The sequence below is a fragment of the Arctopsyche grandis genome, chromosome 3, assembly GCF_051622035.1.
Source record: "Arctopsyche grandis isolate Sample6627 chromosome 3, ASM5162203v2, whole genome shotgun sequence".
NCBI classification, from domain to species: Eukaryota; Metazoa; Arthropoda; class Insecta; order Trichoptera; family Hydropsychidae; genus Arctopsyche; species Arctopsyche grandis.
The window spans coordinates 9,649,259-9,672,899 of NC_135357.1; the positions used below are offsets into that span (position 1 = coordinate 9,649,259).

Sequence of the window (23,641 nt, forward strand, 5' to 3'; positions counted from 1 at the left end):
AAAGGACCCTTTTCCTACGTGTTGTGGAGAGTCTGTTAATAATATCTAATAATATCAGTTTAATATCTGTTTATCTAGTTTAATATCAAGGAAATGGTAAAATAAAGAAAATTCCGTACAAGTTTTCTTATATTTTTATTTATGTTTTTTTTAAATAAAACTTCTTTACGGACGATAGTCATTATACTATAGTGCACTGCTTTGATAGTGATGTCAGAGTCACGAAGCATTGAAACGAGGAAACGTACGAAACTAAAGTGGGAGGATGGGGAAGGCATCCCCATCATCTTACCTCCCCTTATTCTATGTGGTAGATTCTGCATAAAAAAGTTTTGCTTCTGTAGTATGTACATAGTATAAAACATAAGTTATACTTTTTTATTTTCATTTTTTACGCTTTTAAAACTGAATTGACCTACCAACCTCCCACGTGGTATCTGTCAAACTTTTTGTCAGCAAAATTGGTGGAAACTTTTTAATCAAAATAAAAACAATTCTATTAACGATTGCTGCCACTTTTTTCATGCAATGTGATGCTAACAGAACGCTGCAATTAAATGGGAGCATTCGAGCGAGGTCCAATCAGGGTTCAAGCCCTAGCTAGATCTTTATTGAAAATATTCATACGTGATGTGATTTCAAGTATTTCTGTGGTAATATTTAAATATTTGTAACTGGTCAATGGCTTCCTATCAAAGTTTGCCAATTTTTATGATATTATTGTTGAAATGATTCCTCACAAATTGGCTAATTCGAATATTGTCGGATTGATAAGTCATTATTGTCAATTTGAAGCAACCTGTCATTGTATGTATTTATTAAAAAAAAAAGCTTAATAGCTAATTTATAACGACAATAATTTGATAATGTAATAAGAAGCAATGTATACTTAACTATTTTATATGGAGGTGTTGTTTTAGGTCTACCAGTCTGCATGAATATGTCAATATTGTTTATTATTTTCCTTATTCCATCTCGTTACTTATTGTAATCAACAACACCTTCAAATTTATTTAACTTTCAATTCAGCGTCACTACCTACCCCTGGAACCATAACTACATATGTATGTATATCAATTCGTACAAAATACTTTAAATATTAAAATACATGGGTAACATTTTCTTATCTAATTTATAAATAAAGACCAACGTACATACTTTCGGGGTAAAATTCATCCAATTCAATTCATTCATCATGGATTTTGTTCTATTGTAAACATAAATTAACATTTAGAATTCTTCTCATTTCTCTATTTTGCAATTTCTGCACTCTTTCTCTAATTGTATTATTCATTAAATTTAAAACAAATTCACAGTACATAGCCAGCAGTGTGGCTCGGTGGTTGCGTTTATGTTTAGCACCGAGAGGTTACCGGGTTCGATTCCGTGCCAATCTTTAATGCTGCTGGTCAGACTTGGATATTTGTGGCTCTAAGTCGATCATTGCCAATGTATCTGATTTCATTGTTGAAACGGTTCCTCCATCAAATTGAAAAAAACTATCCTACCCGCTTTCTCACAAATATCTGGATTTGATTTATGTACCATATGTAAAAATGTATGTACAAGCCTAAATCCATAGATGTCTCTATGGATTAATTAATTGTTAATTAATTTCAATATTTGTAATTAATTGTCTAGGAAGGCGCATTGTGGTTTACGTGTTAGGCCTTCCTGGTATATCTATGTAAAAATAAAATAAAATAATATGTGGCATGAAATGAAATATAAAAAATAAAATGAAAACCATTGCCAGTAGGGAGTCAGTTTCCGGAGACGGTTCCCCAATTAAAGTGGGGAATTCGTAAACGTGTACACCCTCAACAGGCGAATGTTTTTTAAGTGAGCTAATTTAACGGTCAGAGGAAATTAAACGACGGCCATTGTGCGTCGCTGGAATCCTTTGTCAAAACAATATTATGAGATTGGAAAGGCCCTGCGACCCACGCCGACGACGTCAAAACATTCTTTTCATCGAAAACAATTATCGGCAGGGCCTTTTCTGCTGTGTGTGTGTGTGTGTGTGTGTGTGTGTGTGTGTGTGAGTCGTGACGTCGCATCGTCTTCGTCGTTGATATTCCAACTATTCCCGTTGGCGCAAAGGAGAGAAAAAAGGCGCCGCGTGCCTTGCCGCAAGGCGCCCTGGAAATTTAATTTGCGCCATGCCCCAGTTTCTCAGGCACAATGGCCGACGTCGACCAGTTCATTATAATACTTATTAACACTATTTTTTTCTCTATATTATTTGTCTGCGATCGAATTAACTCTCTGCTTTATTTATGTCTATGTTGTTTTGAGGGTGACTTTCTTGATGAGCGTTTTTTAATACAAGGTATAGCTAGCCGGGTAAAAGTTGGAGTTCTCGACAGGGCGGACACTCTAGGCTCGGTCGACCTGCTCCTTCCTGTCATTAGATGCTCTTTGCGACTACTCTAGTATTGCCGTGCCCTGAATTAACTCGACGGTTCGCATATAATTTCGGACGGTTACTAAATTACCCGGGTACTAAAAAATCGAGTAATTTGGTATTTATTTTTTATATATACATATGTATATACCAGGAAGGCCTTACAGGTAAACCCCAATGTACCTTTCTGGCCAATTACACACAATGCAGGTTTTTTATTACAAGTCATTGAATTAAGAGACACTGAAACATCTATGAATTGTACGTAAATTTGATTGTATATTAATCATACTCAAATAGTGGTGACGTAGTAGGTAGGAAGGAATTTTACCGGGAAACGTTTCAACAATGAAATCAGAGAAAATTGCCAAACTCTGATAGGAAACGATCGACCTGGAGTCACAAATATCCAAGTTTGACCAGTAGCACTACAGGTGTACTCGGAAAAAATCTTTTCAATCGAGATCAGCTCATGGGATCGAACCCGGCGCCTCTCTACGCTAAGCAGATGCTTAAAAACCGAGCTATGCTGCTGGCTACGTGATATACATACATACATATGTACATATCATGACATGACATATTATCCCTATCTCTACATGACATATTATCTATCTCTACATGACATATTATCCCTACATGACATACATACATATGTACATCTCACCTACATATTCTGTTTCGTGTCTCTCTTCGTTATGCCAAGCTTACAACGTTCCATACTTCTGAGTGCATTGAATTTCGCGTTACATCTATTTTAATTGCAAAGCTCTTAGAAAAATTTATAATTATAGTACTGAGAATCTTCTGGAGATAATTGGAATATAATATGGAATATAATAAACTGTTAGTTTATTGGGAAGTACATACATATATGTACATACATACATACATATGTATGTATATGTACTTCAACCATACTAACACACTTGTGAAGAGTCTCGGTGATTACAACAAAATGTCTATACCCTTCAGGTATAAACCCAGATTACCTAAACACAATCTGCTTTAGGTCATTGACTTTAGAGAGTCTTTAATTAATATTATGTTTTAGATGTATTATGAACATTTATTAGGATTGTAAATAGGTTTTTGAGCTCTTTTTCCTATTATGCTTTAGATTAACATTAGAATAATATAATACTATGATTACTAACCAAATTAAATTAAATTGTAAAATAGAAAATGATCATTAGATCAGTAGCTATTAAAATAGATATAAGATATATTGTGAACATAATTTCGTAATAATAAAAAGCATTTAAAAATGAAAAAATATGTACTTCCTTGGGCTTTACGTTCTTCAAACGAATAATCTTTTAATTTTTTTTTTTTATTAATTTGAATAAATTCAAAATAAAAGTCAGGAATATTGATGTGACTTCATACACATTACTTACGAGTACATGTGTGAATCTAATGAAAAAAGCATATGAGAAAGCAGCTTAGTAATGAAAAACTTTGACAATTTCCACCACATAACGCAACCCTGCTTTCTATCCACTCGTATACAAAATCCGATACATTTTTCTAATGCAACATAAAAACAATCGAAACTTTAACGTATTACGTAAGCTCCCAAGAGGGGAAGAGACACAGATAATATTCATAGTGGGCGTAAATCTTCTAAGAGCCATAAAGCTCCCGTAACCCAGTGACTTTTCAATTGTTATTATTGGTAACGCAATAAAATTCCGTTAAGTTTTGGCGACTTTTCAAGCCGTAAAACTCCCCGTTTGACTAACGGCTCTCACCCCTCCCCCCCCATCCCATAATAACTTCGCATTTGCATCCACTTGCTGTTTAAAGCTCCAACTTCCGGTGCATGCATCATAGGCTTTATAGAGCGCGTTTTATACACTCGAGCACATTTGATAGTCATCTGGGAAAATTTACATCGCAGCGTGAGCCGTTTCAACTTAAAAGGATTAATAATGTGCCCTGCAGAAACACCTTTGTATGCTAGCATCCAGGGTTGATTCATTCCGACCTGTGATCTATTATAGAAAAGTCTATTTTCGATATTTAGCCTCTAGACTAAAAACAAATAACCATTTGCAAAGAAAATCTAGACAACATTCGTTAGCTCGGACTATTCGTACGTTTAATTAAATGACATAATTAAAAAAGTTTATCCTGTGGAGAAGTAAATTCTGGATATCCGCAGTGCGAGTTGTGGAGGATTTTGGGAAAATGGGGTGTTTTTGTATCGGGAAAATTCAAGCGGAAAAACCTTGAAGTCCTCTCCAGAGTTTAGAACAAACCGTTTAATTATTAGCCCCAATTTTCATACTATATTCTTCATCGCATTCTACCTACATATGTATGTATGTATGTACATACATACATATATAATGAAAATTCTCCTAAATCTGGGTTTTCTCAAAATGAAATTACATTTTTCAGATCAATATGTACATTTTATAATATATAATAAATATTTTGAGGCTGTGCTTATAAATTAATAGAATATTTTAATTTAAATTCCATATAATGGAATTTTCTTGGATTTTCTCCTTTTTAGCACATGATTTCGATGAATTATTGGAAAATAAATTCAAAAACCAAATTATGAAATACTCAAAGCGTTCCTTGTTTCTTTTTTTTAATTATTCTTTTTCTTAATTTAATACAAATAGAATAATCAAAATGTCAATAAACTACAACTGTATAATTCTCGAAGATTCAGTAGATAAAACATTTTCCTCTCATTTTAATTTGATGATTCCCTTTTTATCTAGTCTCTAATTTTCATTTATATTGTAATATGTTATAAGACGTATGTATATTATTATATATTAACCACTTTCTTAGACTTTAGTTATTACGCAAATTATTTATCGCATTATGAAACGTGTAGGTTGATGTTATGCCATCGAAATTACGCACACTTACAGAGGTCTACAATATTGCGTTAATTGCAAAAATATTTCTTTGAATTACGTTTATTAAAGTAAAACATGAAAATAAATTAAAATGGTTATCCTTGAAATGCTATTCTTTGAAAGCTTAACGCATAATTTAAATAAACAGCTAACAGAATAAGCTCGTTGTAAAACGAAGGTTTACAATTTAATATTTTATTCTAATTTTCACACAACAGCAAAAGCTTATACATATTAAAGCCGTGTTCTTAAAAGCATGGAAAAATACCACAAAAAATCCAAATATACAAACATAAAATCGTTTTCTTGTTGTTTGATGAAATTCCAACATTCGCAAAACACTATGTTAGTGTAAAAAATGGTTAGTTTGCTTTTGATAATTAAACACCGATAAGAAAAATGGTATTTTTTTGTATATACATATATACCTAACATACATATTAGTAATATGTTGGGAAAAGTTTCGTGTTCGTGCTCGAAATATTAAAATATTTCTTTTTATCGCTAAACGAGAGCACTCGTTTGTGTACACGTAAAAACGGTTTTGTGCACAAAGTGAACTACTGCCTATTCGCGCACTCAAAAGGTTAAGTGACTTTTCAACGAAAACGGGTCAGGTACGTATGTACGTGCTCTCTCCAACGAAATTAATTATTGCATAACGGAATTGCCATTTCCTCAAAATTTTAAATACAATTTCACAACGAGTTGGTTCAGTGGGTCAAAATTTTTCATATCACATATAAAATTAAGTTTGAAGCACTACGAAGTTATTCCAACTAAATTAATCAAAATTTTAATACATAATATAAATAAGTCGTAGCTATAAAGTCAATGTGAAATTTAATTACCAGTATACATACATATATCGAATTGTGGTCTAGAATTTGACCCGAAATTCCATTAATTCGTTCCTACTTACTTTTACGTTGAAAGTTTTTCCCATCAGAACGCAAAGCAATGAGATATTACGCAGGAAGGAAGCGATATATTACGCAGAGCTCTACATTTAGCGAGGGGATGAACAAAGAGAACCCCAAAAAAATGAATAATTTATTTCTTGGCAGATCTTTATACAGTCAATGGCCCGACGGTGGATTCAGCAAATCCCATCTTCTATAATAGTTACTGACAATTTAAATATACATATTGCACATCCGAGCTAGATGTTCATATGTATATATCACATACATATACATATAAATATATGAAAAGGTATGTAAGAGAAAATGCTGTCTGTTCACTTGAAATGAAATTTTAAACGATCTGAGTGCACTATTTCCATCGAACGTTGATTGTGAGCGAAAGGAAATGAGTTTCTTTCATTCGGTCCCTTTGGAAGAAAATGAGTTTTATTTCTTGGCTTGAGTCTGTCCAATTATGTATATATTTTTTGTATTGATAATTTAACTGCATTTCTTATATATACATACATAGAGATTGAAATAAAAATGATTACGTTTAATCGTTCAGTCCGTTAACAAGTGTGTAATCCACATAAAGTAAATTACTCTCTATTAATCGAGAAAGTTCAAAAACCATTTCTTTGTTTCCTATATAGGGAATAGTATAGGTATGTATCCTACTCTTTTCCTTTTGGATATGCTTGGGTATAATTCCCTTGAACTTTGGAAAAACTTCTCATTAATTAGTTTTGTTCACCAGCTTCTACATGGTAATACGTCATGTGCGTCGTTGCTGGAACAGTTGGGATTTTATCTCCCTATTAATTATAACATCTTCAATTGAAGGTTGTACCTCCTGCTTGCACAATTCTTTATCGGATGGCTCCTATTCCAAGAACTATCCGATTTCTTAATGAAATCGTTGCTGATGTGCCTGACTGATATAATATTTTCCAACTCAGTGAGAATAAGTTATTGGAGAGTATTTTAACCTATGAATTGGTCTGGTAGCCTGCGCTCACCATTATTTTCAAAAATTGATGTGATTTATGAATGGAATTTTGATATTCTCTCTTCCCTTTGCGCCTCGCAGGGATGTTTTATATTTGAGATTAGTTCTTGTGTATTGGTGCTGGCTGTATAGGTATTTTATTTTTTATTTTTGATTTTTATTTTATTTAAAAAGGCTCACCAATAATGTACATGCAACACAGTCCTTACTATTGATTTTGTTGTTTAATATTTTTAGTTTTTCTGCCATTTTAATAATGCTATTGTTTTTTATGATGATTTATACATTTATTTTTGTCTGTATACCTAGATATGTATGTATAAAAATAGTCTCCCTGAAATTAAAAATCAATATTTAAAACAATGTATAATTTTTCTGTTATTGAAATAATATACATATTTGAACGATCTGAATGAAATTTTTTTACAAACCATTAAACATTTCTAAAACTAATGTATACATACAATAAAACTGAAAAATTTAAGCGAAGAACGAAATTTAATTTTGCCCGATTTGAAAGTTTAGTTTTAACATTATAAATAGGAAACTTACAATGATAATCTTGATTTAAACTCGTTGCTATTTCGATATATTGATATTTATCGGTCAAATTCTGAACTAAAAATCTGTGCATATATTGATAAATTTGGATTTAAAATTACTATACTATGTATATGGCTCCTGAAACTATCCATGACTGTCTATCAGTCCAGATAGACATCTCAACTAATCTACTCGATAACAATTTTTATTTTATTTTTTGATTGGATTTCAGTGTCGAAGCTCTAACGAGGGTTTCCAATATACCATCACAAATTATTTACATTCAATTTCACGTATCTATCACAATTGAAACAATTTTCAATTTTACTAAATTAACTTTAAGCATATTCGTGGCGTTGCGAAAAATTGAATTATTCAATTTTAACAATGAAAATTCGCTGCCGCCAATTCATTGCATTAATTTTACTCAATCTGATGATAAATATTGAACAGGTACATTGAGCGAAAGGGAAGCCGATAATGAAAATGCAACATTTCGTTTTTTCGGTTGAATTTAATTAACGTCATGCACAATTAAAATATTTACATATTGTGCAAAAAGCGTACGCAGACACGTTTCATAATTTTCAGATAAAAATCATTCGCAGTTCCGAAATACGAGGTGCGTTTGTCAAACTTCCGGTTGCATCGTTCACATTATTGATATAAATAAAGAATTTGATTTATTACTTCCAAAAAATGTAGTATTCTATATTAAATACGCTCAAATTTCACACAAAACGCACATTTTCTGACCTGCAGTCACAGAAAAGAAAAATGTTGTGAAATGATTCAGATTATCGGTTACTAACCGCTCTTGGTATGATTTCTCGTATTTGTCTCTACGCCCTTGAAGTTTGTCATGATACAATCGAATCCAGTTTACGTCCACACCATAGGTATAATATGATAATATGTACAAGGCCAGTGGCGTACCGATCGACATTTACTATTTATCAATAAAATGCGGGAACGTTCAGAGCGCTATAAAAAAATTGCGCTGTTCTCAATCCGACGCGTCTATAAATATCAATCAACGTTTGGCGATATTGTTTTTGAGCACTTTTTGTAAAACGCGTTTTATTGTTTGAATGCTTAATCAATGTTGCGATTTTGAATTAAATGCAATTTCCCCAGCGAAAATGTGATGGACGTTTGAATATATGACTAACGAGTAGTTAGTTATCTATAAAAAATAAAATCTTCATAACCATTTATATTATTTTATTTTATTTAAGAGTTTACTGAAATTGACTCAATCCGGCCACGTCAGTCGCTTTTTAGAAATATGTTCGACTTTTTACATACATACATATTAATTTTTATTTTATTTATTTATGCTTATTATAAATGCGGCAAAGCCGAAAACCCAATTATATTTTCCCATGATACCACTTTTCGGATTGCTCCTGAGTGACATCTATGGCATTAAACTTGTACATATATAAATTTATAGATTATGATTATTTACACAATATTCAAATAATGGTGACATAGTAAGCAGGATGGTTTTTTGCAAATTTGATGTGGAACCATTTCAATAGTGAAATCAGATAAATTGGCAAACTCTGGAAGGAAACGATTTAGGGTAACAGATATCTACATAAGTCTGACCGGCAGAACTACATGTAATATTCGGAACAAATTCTTTTCAATAGCGGTCAACCCTCGGGATATTTTTTGACCCTTGCCTTACTGTGTTAAAAAAAAGTCGCTAACCACTGTGCTGGACGTCAAGCGTCCTGTTAAAAATGTATGTGTTTAAGTCAAAATCATGCTAAATCTGCGAGACTTATTATTATAATTAGCTATAAAAATTATTTCGTGTGTATAACATGTCGAATAATATAGAATAAGGTCAAAAAATTAAAAAAAAAACAGTCCAATCGTTATTTTTCAAAGCCGTGGCGTGGAGAAGAAATTCTCGCTCTCTATCGTGCCAACATATGTATGTACATATTTATAAAATAAATATTTCGTTGATATTGAACAATAATTATTAAAATTAATAATTAATTATTTCGTAATAACATAATTCGAATCATAAAGGTTTTGACGAGGAATATATAAAATATGAAGACCCTGTATTCAGCATATTTTGAGATATAAAATAAAATATAAGCCCTGGTCACTCTCTATCCATCACAGTGCGGCAAGTGCTAACGCTGTACAAACAAGTGATAAGCCCGATGAAATATCATCGTATGAAATATTATGTTATTCAATAAAAAATAAATGTGTTTTTTGGAAATACCTTTAAAATACAATTAATTGAATATTATTATTTAGCTGTTTGGTTCAAAGCCTCGATAAATAAAATTACGGTTGCATATATTTTATAGCCAGCAGCATAGGTCGGTCGTTAAGCTTCTGCTAAGCGTCGAGAGGCGCCGGGTTCAATCCCTTGATTGAAAAGAATTATCTGTAGTGCTGCTGTATATCTGTAGTGCTGCTGGTCAGACCTGGATATTTGCGACTCCAGGTCGATCGTTTCCTATCAGAATTTGCGAATCTTTTCTGATTTCATTGTTGAAACGGTTCCCTGTAAAGTTGGCTAAATATCCTTCCTACCTCCTATGTCACCACTATTTGAGATTGATTAATGTACAATAAAATTTCTGTACAATTCATAGATGTCTCGTTAGTTTGCTAAAAAAAAAGCTGCAATGTTTGTAATTGGCCAGGAAGGCGCACTGGGGTTAACTGTAAGGCCTTCCTGGTATATACATATGTATGTATGTAAAAAATAAAATGGCATTACGTAAGCAATTTTGATTAATATATGTAGTGAATGACCAGATGAATATTTAGTCCGGTGTAATTTAAGTAAAAACTACCTACCTACCTACATATAAAAAATATAAAACACCAATAGAAAAATTAGTTCATTAGCTAAATTAATTTTCAATAGATGGCGCCAAATGCTCATGAGGCTATTTTCATAAATAATTAATTAATTTTTCTATTGATTTTTATATGTAGGTAGGTGGGTAGTTTTTACTTATAATATACCCTGAAATTTTCAAAAAATAACAAGACCACCCATTGAAATTTCAACGGACACAACATTATACCTATACTACTGCGAGCGTTATCGCAGACAAACAGAATAGCGCTATTATACACATATATATATAATACATATATGTATTTATGAAAAGAACTTGTAATTTAACAAGAATGTTTAGATTTGAAGTCAATGTTTATCTTGTGAAATATCATATACTGAATTATACATTTCTCATTTTTAATTAAAAAATCCTCATTTATACATATATGCATATATGCAAATATGCTCATAAATGTATATTTGACAAATTCTTTCTATCTGCATAGATTGTGTACAATTCAGCGAAAGATGCCTTTGAACTCTGCCAATTCATCAGAATCATAGGTACATATGATAATCAAAAATAATATATTTTGATCTCCAGACTTAACACTTTGCTTAATTTTCTTGTTATAATGCGTAAAGGACGTATTTTGAATTACCTTCTCCAAAAAAAAATAATCAATGAAATATTCACAAAGCATTGAAAAGAGCCAAATCTGCACAGTCGCTGTCTTGCAAAAGACTGAGACAAAAGTCTGCTTAAATCTAAAGACCGTTTGAAACTTTATTCAAATTGAATTTAATCAATAGTTTGTGATAAATATTGATATATAATTGATTATGTATATATATATATATATATATATATATATATATATATATATATATATATATATATATATATATATATATATATATATATATATATTTATTATATTAAATAACACAAGCCAGAATTCGACAATCAATTCCAGCCCTGATATTTAATCATTCGCCTGTTTCGACGCCATATTTAATGCAAAATACTATTTGCTTTATAAATTGCCGTGTTTGTATTATCACTTATTGTTACGAACGCGAACGTGCGTTTCGTTTCATACATATTCGTACATATGTATGTACAAATGCAAACATTCGCATTCTCGAAAGGTGGAAATTTCGCACCGGGAACGGCTCAATTAAACGCAAAAATGACTCGGAGGAGAGGCACATCTCTCCTTAATATCAATTAATTATTCAGTCGTAAATAAACAGTCTGGAATAATGAACGAACCAGCTCTACTAAGCTACGTACTAGGCGTTTGCCTAGACGCGTCGGAGCGTACCGTTTCGAACTCATCCATTTTAATGGGCAAATACTACCGTGTAAAAAAATTCTAAAGCTCTCGATTCAACAGTGGACTATGTTCCCCTCGAGGAAATTCCGAAAGTTCGACTCTAAAGCCGGTCGATGAATTTTAAAGAATTTCCGAAGTGCACGTGTACGTATCGAGTACGTTCGTGCAGAACTTTAGACGGTGCAATCTTGCAGCTTTGTTTTCCATTACGAAGCTGGCGAAAAACGAAGCTTATCCGCTGGAAAAAAACTCCAGTTGTTCTGGAGCGGAGTCTGGACTCGGGATGGGATCGGTGGGCGGAAGAAAAAAGACAATTTACTGCACAGGATGCAAAGAAGTCAAGCGCTTTTTGCGCAAATGCATTAAAGCCGCGTTGTTGTTGCGAACCGCCCGACTACAATTTATTTCACCTGAACGGTACAATGCATACATACTTGCACTGAATATATGTACATATATCACGTGTAAATTATCGTTATACGTGTATGTACACAATTTACTGCCAAAATAAAATAAAAAAATTGCATCATTGTGTGTAGCAAACGGTATTCACTCTGATTCCAAATAACACACTAATGCTACAATACTAAATGGAAACATTTTAACCTACTATGAATTATTTTAAATATAAATTATAAACATACATCAGTCTGTTTTGCTTTTTTAATTGAATTATATTATTGTGATTAGTATTCGGAGCAAAAAAAATTATCTACTGTATATTTAACACTACAGGCTATATACAATCTAAGTGAAAATACCTTACGCAAATCTGCCTACACACCAAAGAGGAAACAAGTTAGGTTTGTGAGATAATTTTCAATGAGGACAAAAGAGAAATGGACTTCCTTGCCAGCATCCCATACTAGTTTCGTTTAATGTTTCAACATTGCGAAATTTCGTTATACATTCATTAAATCAATTCATTCAACTTGCGTGAAAAAACGTATAGCTACGATTTTACACATTTTACCCCGTCCTGAATTTCGAAAAAGTTTTTTCCATAATTTTATTTTTTTAAATAATTTCAATTTTTTCACTATTTTTAAAAACAAATAAAATCACCTTTTCCAGTTTGTTTAAGTCGATTATGATTAATGTTGGCTGATTAAAAATAATTCAAAGTCGCTGCTTTTCCAGAAACTCCCTTACAAAGCACCCCATGCTCACAACGGCCAATTTTATGTCGGAAGCATTCTTTTAAGAAAATCATCTCTCTTTTGGAATTCCCGTATACAAAATTTGTTATAATATAAATTTTGTTGAATATAAATATTTGTTAGAATATAAAATTTGTTGAGAATTTTTTTGAATATCTATCTCTATTTTAAAGATAAAAAATTCACATATTTCTTCGTGGTAAATTTAAAGTTCGTAATTTTTACGCTGGCCTAATGGTAAGCGGACTATTGGCCGACAAACAATTCGCCAAACAGACATTTGGCCGAATGAAATTTTAATCGTTTAAATTTATCAAATTCTAATGAGATCAATGTGAATTCTTAATAATGTATCTGTTTTCAGTGAGCTTTGGGTAATTTCGATACACAACCGGCCAAAATGTCCGTTCGGCCAGAATGTCCGTTCCGTCGAACTTACTTATGTCTGTTCGGCCAAAAGTCCGTCGGCCTAGTATCCGGTCGGCCAAGCGTCCGTCGGCCATTTGTCCATACGGTCAAAAGTCCGCGCACGGACCGAGTGTATACCTTAGCTCAGAATATTTTTTTCGTGAATAGTGAAAATACCAAAATTAATCTGTCACGAAAATTTAATTAAGTCATTGCTATATGTGTATGCATGTATGTACATACATATCTCTTTGTTATATAAACATCATTGAAATCAACAATTGTTTTCATTGATTACGAGACTTCATACACCAAGGCGACACCTATGGCCAAAATGTACTTTATATATGTACATCTATAACATTATTACTATAAATTTATAATTATATTCAAATAATGGTGACAAATGACAATATGCTGCCAATTTGTTTTGAGCCGTTTCAACAATGAAATCAGATAAATTGGAAATCTATGAAAGGAAATGATCGACCTGGACCAAGCCATAAAGTCACGGCTTAGCCAGGGATTGAACTCCCCTCAGTTGATTATACGCTCATTATACGCTAACTACTGAAAAATGATTTAAATGGGATCAAGAATATTTTGATAATTTATCACCGAACTAAATTGCTTCCATTTTACATACAGTGAGTCAGTTTGTGTACGCAATATTTAATTTGCACAAAGAGGTCCTTAGCAGCTGCACTCCACTGGATTAGCCGGTGCATAATTAGAATAGGTGCGGTCTAGCTCTGTGCGAAACACACAGACTCAACATCCGTCTGTCTGTCTGTCTATCTCTCCGTTATTCTATATGTATGTATGTTTGTATCTGTGTATTCTAACTGGTTTTCAACGACGAGGCGTGAACGAAAGCGAAACCGCGGATATCCTTGTCGGTAAAAATGCACCTGGTTCTATGCGAAACCCTTATTGGGTCACCGGCTCGTGTAACTCAAATCATTGCGCAATATTTGCAAAATCGCTTTCGCTACTAAACAGATCGAGTTAACGCGTGCTTACATACTAATCGTCCGAAATTTACATCGCCAGCCCGCTTTGAATACTAATTTTCGCGCGCTTTTGTAAAATTATAGGTAACGGTGCAGTTTCGGTGTTGTGCAATTCCGTACGGTTGCACTTCCCCTATTGTCAAATTGAGTTATCGTTGTCTCTGAGGTGCATTTCCGAGTTTGGAAACTGTCGATGTGATTGTTTCGATCCGATTTGGAGGTGATGATATAACTGGATTAATACTGCGCAATGTTGCTTTCACCGATAGCGCCTAACTCATACTAATCAAAAGTGCTCCGAATGTAATCGCATTTATTAGGCAGTTCACGAACTAACTGCAATTTGCTGTTTGAATCGATACAATCTAACACATTGTATATTTAAGCCTGTACATCTTTTATTGCGTAATTTAATTGCAACTAATGAATTACATACGTCAAAACGATGATTCCTGAAAATTATTGTACATATTCCATACTACCAAATAATATACATATTATGTGTATATTAATATGCACATATAAATGTGATTAATATGCACATATAAAATGATTAATTTTAAACCTAAAAGGATCATTTCATATTGATGTACATTTAAATATTATTTTAATTATATGTATGAATATTAAAAATTTTATTATATGTACATATGTATATTATATGTTTTACGTATAAATATAAAATTTTCTAAATTTCTCATAAAGTTTACAAGTTTAAAATTATCAGTCTAATTTATTTTAAACCATATTGATACAATTCTATAATATTATGTGCATATATTTTAACATTAATTTAAAAGCCCAATTATCTCATTTACATATCATGCTTTATTTTTAATTGGTACAAATTCACCTGTCCCATTTATACATATGTGCGATTGGTACCATTAAAATAAAAAAATAAATTGATTTAATAATTGTTTTTTTATATAAATGTATATTATTCTTACACGTGTTCCTTTCCACTTGTATTCTAAGAATAAAATGTTCAAGCATATTTTTAAAAAACGGTACGAAATTATATAACAGTTCTTTTTTTATCTATCCGAAATCATATAGTCATTCTATTGTTGAAAAATCCTATTCCATATCCTGTTTTAATTCACTGAATAGTATTGACACGGTTGGAAAAGTTTACATTAGAATATTGAATATGTTTTAAATGATAATAATATATTTAATTGATGCAATACACCCGCGTTACGCATATTTAGTATACGCAATTGGAATATGACATTGTGCCACCGTGTCTAGTGGTTGTAAATTCCAATTCCAAATTGAGCAAATTATAATATTATTTACAAATTGAGTGGAATTCGTACTATGGGAGGTATATAACCTTGATCGCGATGCATGTAATTTATTTGCGAGACAGTGAAAAGTTGTTCGAAATGTTTGAATGTGTAATATGTAACATATGAGGAAGTGAACACGCGTGATGTCGACAAACCTGATCTAGATACTGACATTGAAACAGTTCTGTGGTCACTGGACTGTTAAATGTCAACCGGTTCGATAAAAAATATAGGTGCAAATCGATCGACCTTGCATTATAAATGTTTGGAAATGAAAAGAAATGCGTTTTTGATTTTTTTTTTAGTTGTGTCTTAAATAATAATTTATTTAATTTTTACATTAATGGTCACAGTCGTTTTGATATAGTTAGTAATTTATAATATAATCTAAACTTTGCTGCTGAAGCTGTAGCTGTAGCCATCGGGCGATCTGTTCAAATCGAGCTGGCCCGGTGGGAAGAATCTGCTTGGGGCTTGGGTTCTGTCTTCTTGTGGGGTGAAGTATTGTTGAGGAGCTGGGGCAGCTGCTCTTTGGACTCCGCTGAATTGTTGTTGAGGAGCAGTGTATTTGGGCTGGCTGTATTGTGGTTGAGGTTGAGGAGCTGAGTATTGTTGCTGTTGAACTCCGCTGTATTGTGGTTGTTGTTGTTGTTGAGGAGCACGGTATTGTGGTTGAGGAGCTGGAGCAGAGTATTGAGCGCGAGCTGGAGCTGCAGAGTTTTCACGTTCGTACAACTCTGGGTAGTATTGACCATCATCTTCGTTGGGGTTGGATGGGCGGCTGAACTGCTGAGGGGCAGTCTCGTACCTTGGGGCAGGAGCTGCTTGGTAGCTGGGAGCCGCTTGGTAGCTGGGAGCTTGAGCTGATTGGTATCTGGGTGCTGGAGCTACTTGAGCTGCTGGGCCTGCTGGTCCTTGGGGAAGATGATCTCCGGTAGCTACGAATCCGTTCTTTCCAGCTGTGTAAGAGATGGTCCTCCTCTGTCCGGAAGGATCTACGTAGGAGTAAGATCCTTTCCTGTTTCCGGCTGCGTCACTCTCTTCCTTGAAGTCCACACCATCTTCTTGGGTGTAGGCGGCACCGAAAGTACCGTCTCCACTCTGGTAGCGTTGTTCGCTAAGGATGGCTGCGTTTCTAGGGTCGTCGTTGTAGCGGGCGGCTTTGGCTACCCTTTCTTGGGAGGCTGCTAGGGCCACGAGGGCGCAAAGACACACAAGCCTGAACATTGTTATGGGGTTGTATAATGCTTGTTGGCCCGCTAGAAGTGAGTGACTGGCGTTCAGGGAGTGGCGCCACCTTTTATATTGGCGCCCACAGCCTTGAGCTCCATCGATGGCGGGAGCAGAGGAGGCGAAGTTGACCGCCAAAATCCTGATTTCACCTGAGTGTTATCCTTCCGCTACTGCTGTCAAATCACGTGCCGTATACCCTTCTTTGATCATCCGAAATGTTGTAGATGTGTGTGCCCGAGCTGCTCGATAAATTGAGGTCGAATCCGACGGAAGAAATTCCAGCCTCCATATGAGAAATCGATATTTCACTAAGAAAAACACTGACAGTTTTCAACAAAATTAATCTTTTTAATCATCAATACATCTTAAAAATTTTTCTAAAAAGACAAATATTATAGAAAAACTTTCATAAAATGTTTCTACAATACCAATATAATGGCGTTCGTCTTCTTATTCTATTACATCCGTTTAAAAATTATATGTGGTGGAGATTGTTGCTTGTGAAATCGAACCTTTCATATCATATTGAGTTTCATTACATGCAGTTTTGTGACTTTTCACACCTTTATTTGCTTAAAAGTTTATTCATCTGCATCAAACCCCTCTCCTATCGAAAATTGTGCAACAACGTTTGATTGATCAACTATTATATTCATAATTGAATCACATTATTCATCCACTATTCATCACGTTTCGTGACCATGCAAAATTTTGAGGATATTTTGTACACCGTAAGTCCTATCAAACTGAAATTTAGTATCGGTTCCTGAAATTCTTATCGATATGGTGTGAATTTTTTTCAAATTTTTAAGTTGGCCGGAAATGATACCTGAAGGTTTTGGATTAAATTTTCTCTCAAACTCTTCGCTCAATGGATAAGACTAAAATATTTAACATGTAATATAAATTATAAATTTTATACACTAATATTTTTTCCTCAGCCGGAAGTAGTACTTTTACATTACATAGACAGTCGATGTTTTATGTTTTTCTCAGAAACCTTTCAGAGTATTAAACTAAAATTTAATATCTAGAAGTTTAAGTTTAATACCAAGTTATATATAAAATTTGGGGACACCCGTCAACCGGAAGTAGCAGTTAACTCTTGTTCGATTTTTGTTCCACAATTTTTTCCTTGAATAATTAACGTCAGTATAATATTCTCAAATTCTTCTAGTATGATAATATTAGAAAAAAATGAAAATTTGTATAATCTATATTGGTGTGAAAGTATACAAATGACATTAGTAGATATTAAAAAAATAATGAACACAATCATATACCATATGAATGTTGTTATATATTTAATTTATAAATAACAGTTTGATTGGTATTATATTTCATTAGTTAGATGTTATATTTACATAAACAATGGCAAATTGGTTCAGCTTTGGTGTCATAATGGTTACATTTTGCAGGAGAACGACTAACGCTTAAAATAAATGTTCATACATAAAATTACATACACTTTTCATGATCTCGTATAAGGTAAAAATTGAAACAGTTCATGTTACTAAAACAATTCCGAATAAATAATAGTCATATTATAGCAAGTTTGTACAGAAAAATAAAAGAGCTTTAAGAAGACGTTAATGCTTCAATTTTACTACTTTACACAAACTCTACATACCCCCAAGATGGTAATAATTTACAATGCTAACACTAACTACATATTTTAGCATAATATTTTTGCTCTTTTTAAATATAAAATGTAGAGGAACGTTTTAAAAAGTCGTCTACGCTAACGTTGGTTTTTTATTGCCGTCAGATATCGATCTATGAGTTGCTAAAAGTACGCAAACAGTTAATTAAGAAACACTGTAATTTTCTACCCTTAAATATTTTTTAAAAGCTTTTATAATACGTTTCAGATACGATCAATAGATTTCTTTGTGTGTATTTTTTCTACTTACCAGTAAATCGAGGTTACATTGTATACAAAATAATTATTGTAGTCTATATAAAGGTTCATTTACATACATACATATCGGTGACATTTGAGTCCGTTGATATTTATATCGGAATCTCAACAATAAGTAAGTGGAAAAAAAACGTTCGATAAATATCACGTCGACTGGTTTTCTCATTATCAGACTTTTGAACTGTATCACAGTATTTTATTATGACACGAACACACGGGTACGTACGCGCTTGAACGAATTTCGTAAATTTATTCTGTATTTTTGCCAAATAAATATTTCAAACACTTCGATCCCACGCTTACCGTAATTATTAATAACAATAATAGCCTTGTCGATACCAAATTTTGTTTCCTGGATGTGTAAAACATGTATGTATTTATGTATAATGGACATACTACGTATCTGATGGGAAATTTGTTATGGGAAATTGCGCGGTTGAATTTTTCTGAAATTTGCATTTGCATACGTCCAATGAATTATATTTCATACGCATCGTTATATAAACATAAGAAAAAAAATGGATATTCTCAAACGGTTTTTTTGATTAAATATTGTATGTAAACATTGTATGTACATATTAAACATAACTGATATTAGAAAATAATTAATTTCAAATGATTTTCATATACATATGTAGTTCCCAAATTAATTATTAAAAGTACTTTATTTATTTATTACCAATATCATAAATCTTCAAGTGAAAAACTATTATTTTGTTTTTCTATATTTATTTATATGGACGATAGGTATTTTACTATTCTTTCCACCATTGGGAATAAAAAGTATTACTACTCGGATTAAAATTGTAAATTTAAAGTTTATATTAAAATAAAAAACTTTTTATGTTTTTAACTTTTAAAGATATATCTTCGTGAGGTGTTTCTTCATTTATATAAAAAGATTTTTAATATCTCCTATTAAGCTGCTAAGGATTAGAATAGAAATTTTTCTTATAAAATTCTTGTCTTTTATTATTTTGCAAAAAAAGTAGTAAAAACAGAGAAATAGAGCATAATTAACCGAATGTATATTACCTTTTCCTTAGATCGAAAAATTTGCTGTTTTTTTATTTAATTTTTTAGTTTTCTTTAAATACATTTTTTTAAATATTTAGTTTACAATATTTTGCATAGAAAAAAGTAAAAATAGAGAAAACAGGCAAAATTAACTGAATTTATACTTTTACTTTGATTGAAATATTTGCCGTTATTTTTAATATTAAATATAAAAATTGCTCTTATTACATATAAAATAATTCTCTCCAACCGTTTCTCATCACATCATCATAAAAGCAATAAATGAGATTGAAAAAAGTAACTGCAACAACTGTTTAGCCAGTGAGTTGTAAAGGGGCGGTAGAATGCCATGTTTGGATAGATAGCTGTCATTTTTAATGAGTTCGTTAATGATTAAACTACTTAATAATTCAACGTTAGCTAACCCCTATATGTCGGTAAGATATCAAAGTGGTAAGAGTGAAAGTCCTTCAAAATCAGATGACAATTTTTCGACGGGTAAGTATGTCACAAAACTGACAGAGTGAAACTTATAAAAAACTTATAATAACAAAAAACAACGAATTATTTAATATTAATTATGATTTTTTACAAAAAGACCATCTCATAGATCGTATTAAATATTTAAACAATAGAACTACTTTCTGACTAATTTCAAATCTATAAATAGCTTAATCGATACTGAAAAGCTTCGATATAACCAAAATATAATGAATAGTTTAATTGTTATTCTTATTAACCAGAAACTGGGCATTCAATGATTTTCTCACATGTCTCATATTTAGCTTAGATTGTTATTTAACTTATGATATCCCCTAATCTCAGCTACATATGATTACTATCCCACAGTTTGAGAGACTGCGGTCTACAATCGTCTTCGCCAAAGAGATCATTCATCAGCGCGGGCGGAGGCTTTAACCTTCGCAGCCTCGGGCTAAGGAAGGCTATCAACCTGCAATTCAACAAGAAAACCACTTATTCCGGCATATCGGATTTAATATTCGACATACGCAGAAGTTCAGTTGTTCAAAATGTATTCATAAAAAAAATTACAGTTACAAAACATTCTGATTCGACCTCCTCTAATATGTTCATACAATCTCTCGGAAAAGGCGTGACTTCCCGTCATAATTGACGATTTAAGGAAATCGGTGCTTCGTTAAACATCTTGTTATCTGCTTAATTGTAATGGCATTGAATTTTTAATTATTCACACATGTTTCGCATACCTTGTCTATTAGCGGAAAAGTTGCATTGTGTATCTTTCCTCAAAGCTTACTGTATTGTTGCAAGTAGGTACATACATATTGAGCTACGGGAAATTTTGAACACAATTCTTTGAAACTTTCAAATCAAACATTGAAAATTTGTAATTAATTTATGGATTTTAAATTAAAAACTGTAGATTTTCATACATAACAGAAAAAATATTCGTCCTTTTAAAAATAAATTAATATTTTTACCATGCTTCCGTTACAGGTGACTTCAAATGTTCTATAGTTCTAAACTTGAAAATATCTTTATAAATTTATAGAATATAAATTTGAAATTATATTCAAATAGTAGGTAGGTTGGTTGTCAATTTGGTGAGGAACCGTTTCAACAATGAAATCACATAAATTGGCAAACTCTCGGACCACTTGGAGTCACAAATATCTAAGTTTGATCAGCAGCACCATATAAATACTTCAAATAAATTATTTTCAATCAAGGCCAAACCATGGCTTGAACTTGAGATCTTTCGGTGGTTAGTATTAACGCAACTACCGAGCTTGTATTATATATTTTAAATTATACTAGAAGAAATATAACAAAAAAACTGTAAGTTCTCAAAATAGCTTCGATGGAATTGAAGTTCGTATGCAATTACAGTGCTTTCACTTCATGAAGACGTAATTCAAAGATTCTATACATATAAACTAATTAAACAAATATAATACATTAGAACTGTAATGGTGATAAATAATTGTAGGTATCTTTTTGTTGAGAACATTTACGGAGACCTTTCTCGAGGGAATAAAATATGCCTCTTTTTACAAGGTTTGTATTATGTAGTTTCACTTTTCGATTGTTTTGGACAAATCTTCTAAAATTCTTCATATCGCTTTGAAACTCTACCATTTTGGGATATTTGTTCCCCGATAGAGATTATAATTGTGTCCGCTAAGTCGATAGTGAAATATAATCGTAATAAACATGTTCATAAATCGTCATAAACATTCAAAAATTTTAGAGTCAGTGACACCTGACCCTTTTCTATTAGCATGTAGCATTAATTGTTTGACTTCCCCCTCCCCCCCCCCCCCTTCCCACTCGTTTTATCAAATTTTAATTGTTTAAACGCCTATTTTTGCATTATAGGCTCTCATTATCTCTCATATAGATATATTTTTACTTCACTAAAAGGTTATTGCTAATACCAATCATATTTTTGATACGAACCAAGTTTTTGATACGATATATAATATATGTATAATGGGGTTGAGACTTTCCTTAGAATGTTAATTTCAATAAAGTCGTTTAGAGTGGCTGTTTTTTAAGTTGAAACCAAACAACAAAGAACGTTCGTTTTCGAATCGAAACGAAAGGTAGTTCTACCGCGTCTGACCTCATAGACTTACAATGTTCACCTGCGAATAAATTAGCGTTTTAAAAAAATATCCTTAACCAGACCGGATCCAGGACGGAGTCTGGTCGTCTTTCGTCGGTCTGGACCATATGTAGACCGTTGGTTTTCATCCAGGCCAACGCGTCTGCATCCAGGTATCTGTAGCATCTTCAAAACGGGCGTGGTCCGTTGAGGTAAAGGTTAAGAACGTTTACGGCGCGTAAACACCAAGGTTGCCGACACTTTTTTTGCCGTAACTTCAACCGTTCGACAAAAGAATTCCTACACTGTGCACGATCATTTTTTTCCGATAATTTTTTATCGGAGTTCCCGTGTCTCGTTACAAGCTTTTTGCACTTTTAAAATCAACGATAAATAATTTTTTCCAATATGAATATCATCGCCGACCAATTTTTCCCATAGAATCCGTCCTTGAATCAACTTTATACAGTTATAGTACTTTCCGAGAAGAACCCAAAAAACATCAATTCAATTCCACTTTTGTACCCCTTATAATTATCAATATTGTTTATCAATCGACATTTCTTGCGAAGGTCTAAAACTATTAGTAATAAAATAGTAGGGATATTCAAAATATAAAAAAAATTAAAGGAATTAAAAAACATCACTAAAAATTGATATGTAATGCAATTTATAGATTTATTGTTAATTATGTACTTAATAAAACGTAAGCACATTCATAGTGTATCTGTATGAATTCATTCTCAAAAATATCAATTAAATAAAAAAGTATTCGACGGAGGAAACAATCGGTATTGACCACAAAACATCAATATACATTTATGATGTAAATTAAATTCATTATTTTTATAATGAAATTATTAAATTTTAATTTATTGGTGGATCTACTTGCAATCTCTAGTTGGCAGATACCGCAATACAATTAATTAACGAAAATACTCAAAAGGAGTTGGAGTTGGTTGATTTTTTACGACTCCGACTCCGACTCCGACTCCTAAGCCCTGCATTTTATATGTACAAATCTTCGGTTGTTGTATAAAATGTGCAATTCATACCATCGCCTTACCTACATTTCTTTTATA

General features: G+C 32.5%; 1 protein-coding gene across 1 annotated transcript; it reads right to left on the reverse strand.

Moving 5' to 3' along the window:
• Nucleotides 1–16,106: 16,106 nt before the first annotated feature.
• On the reverse strand, nt 16,107–17,074 carry Cpr100A (Cuticular protein 100A). Its single transcript, XM_077428032.1, has one exon. It carries the CDS (start codon nt 17,023–17,025, stop codon nt 16,186–16,188), a length of 840 nt encoding a protein of 279 aa, XP_077284158.1. The 5' UTR covers nt 17,026–17,074; the 3' UTR covers nt 16,107–16,185.
• Between the last annotated feature and the right edge of the window lie 6,567 nt (nt 17,075–23,641).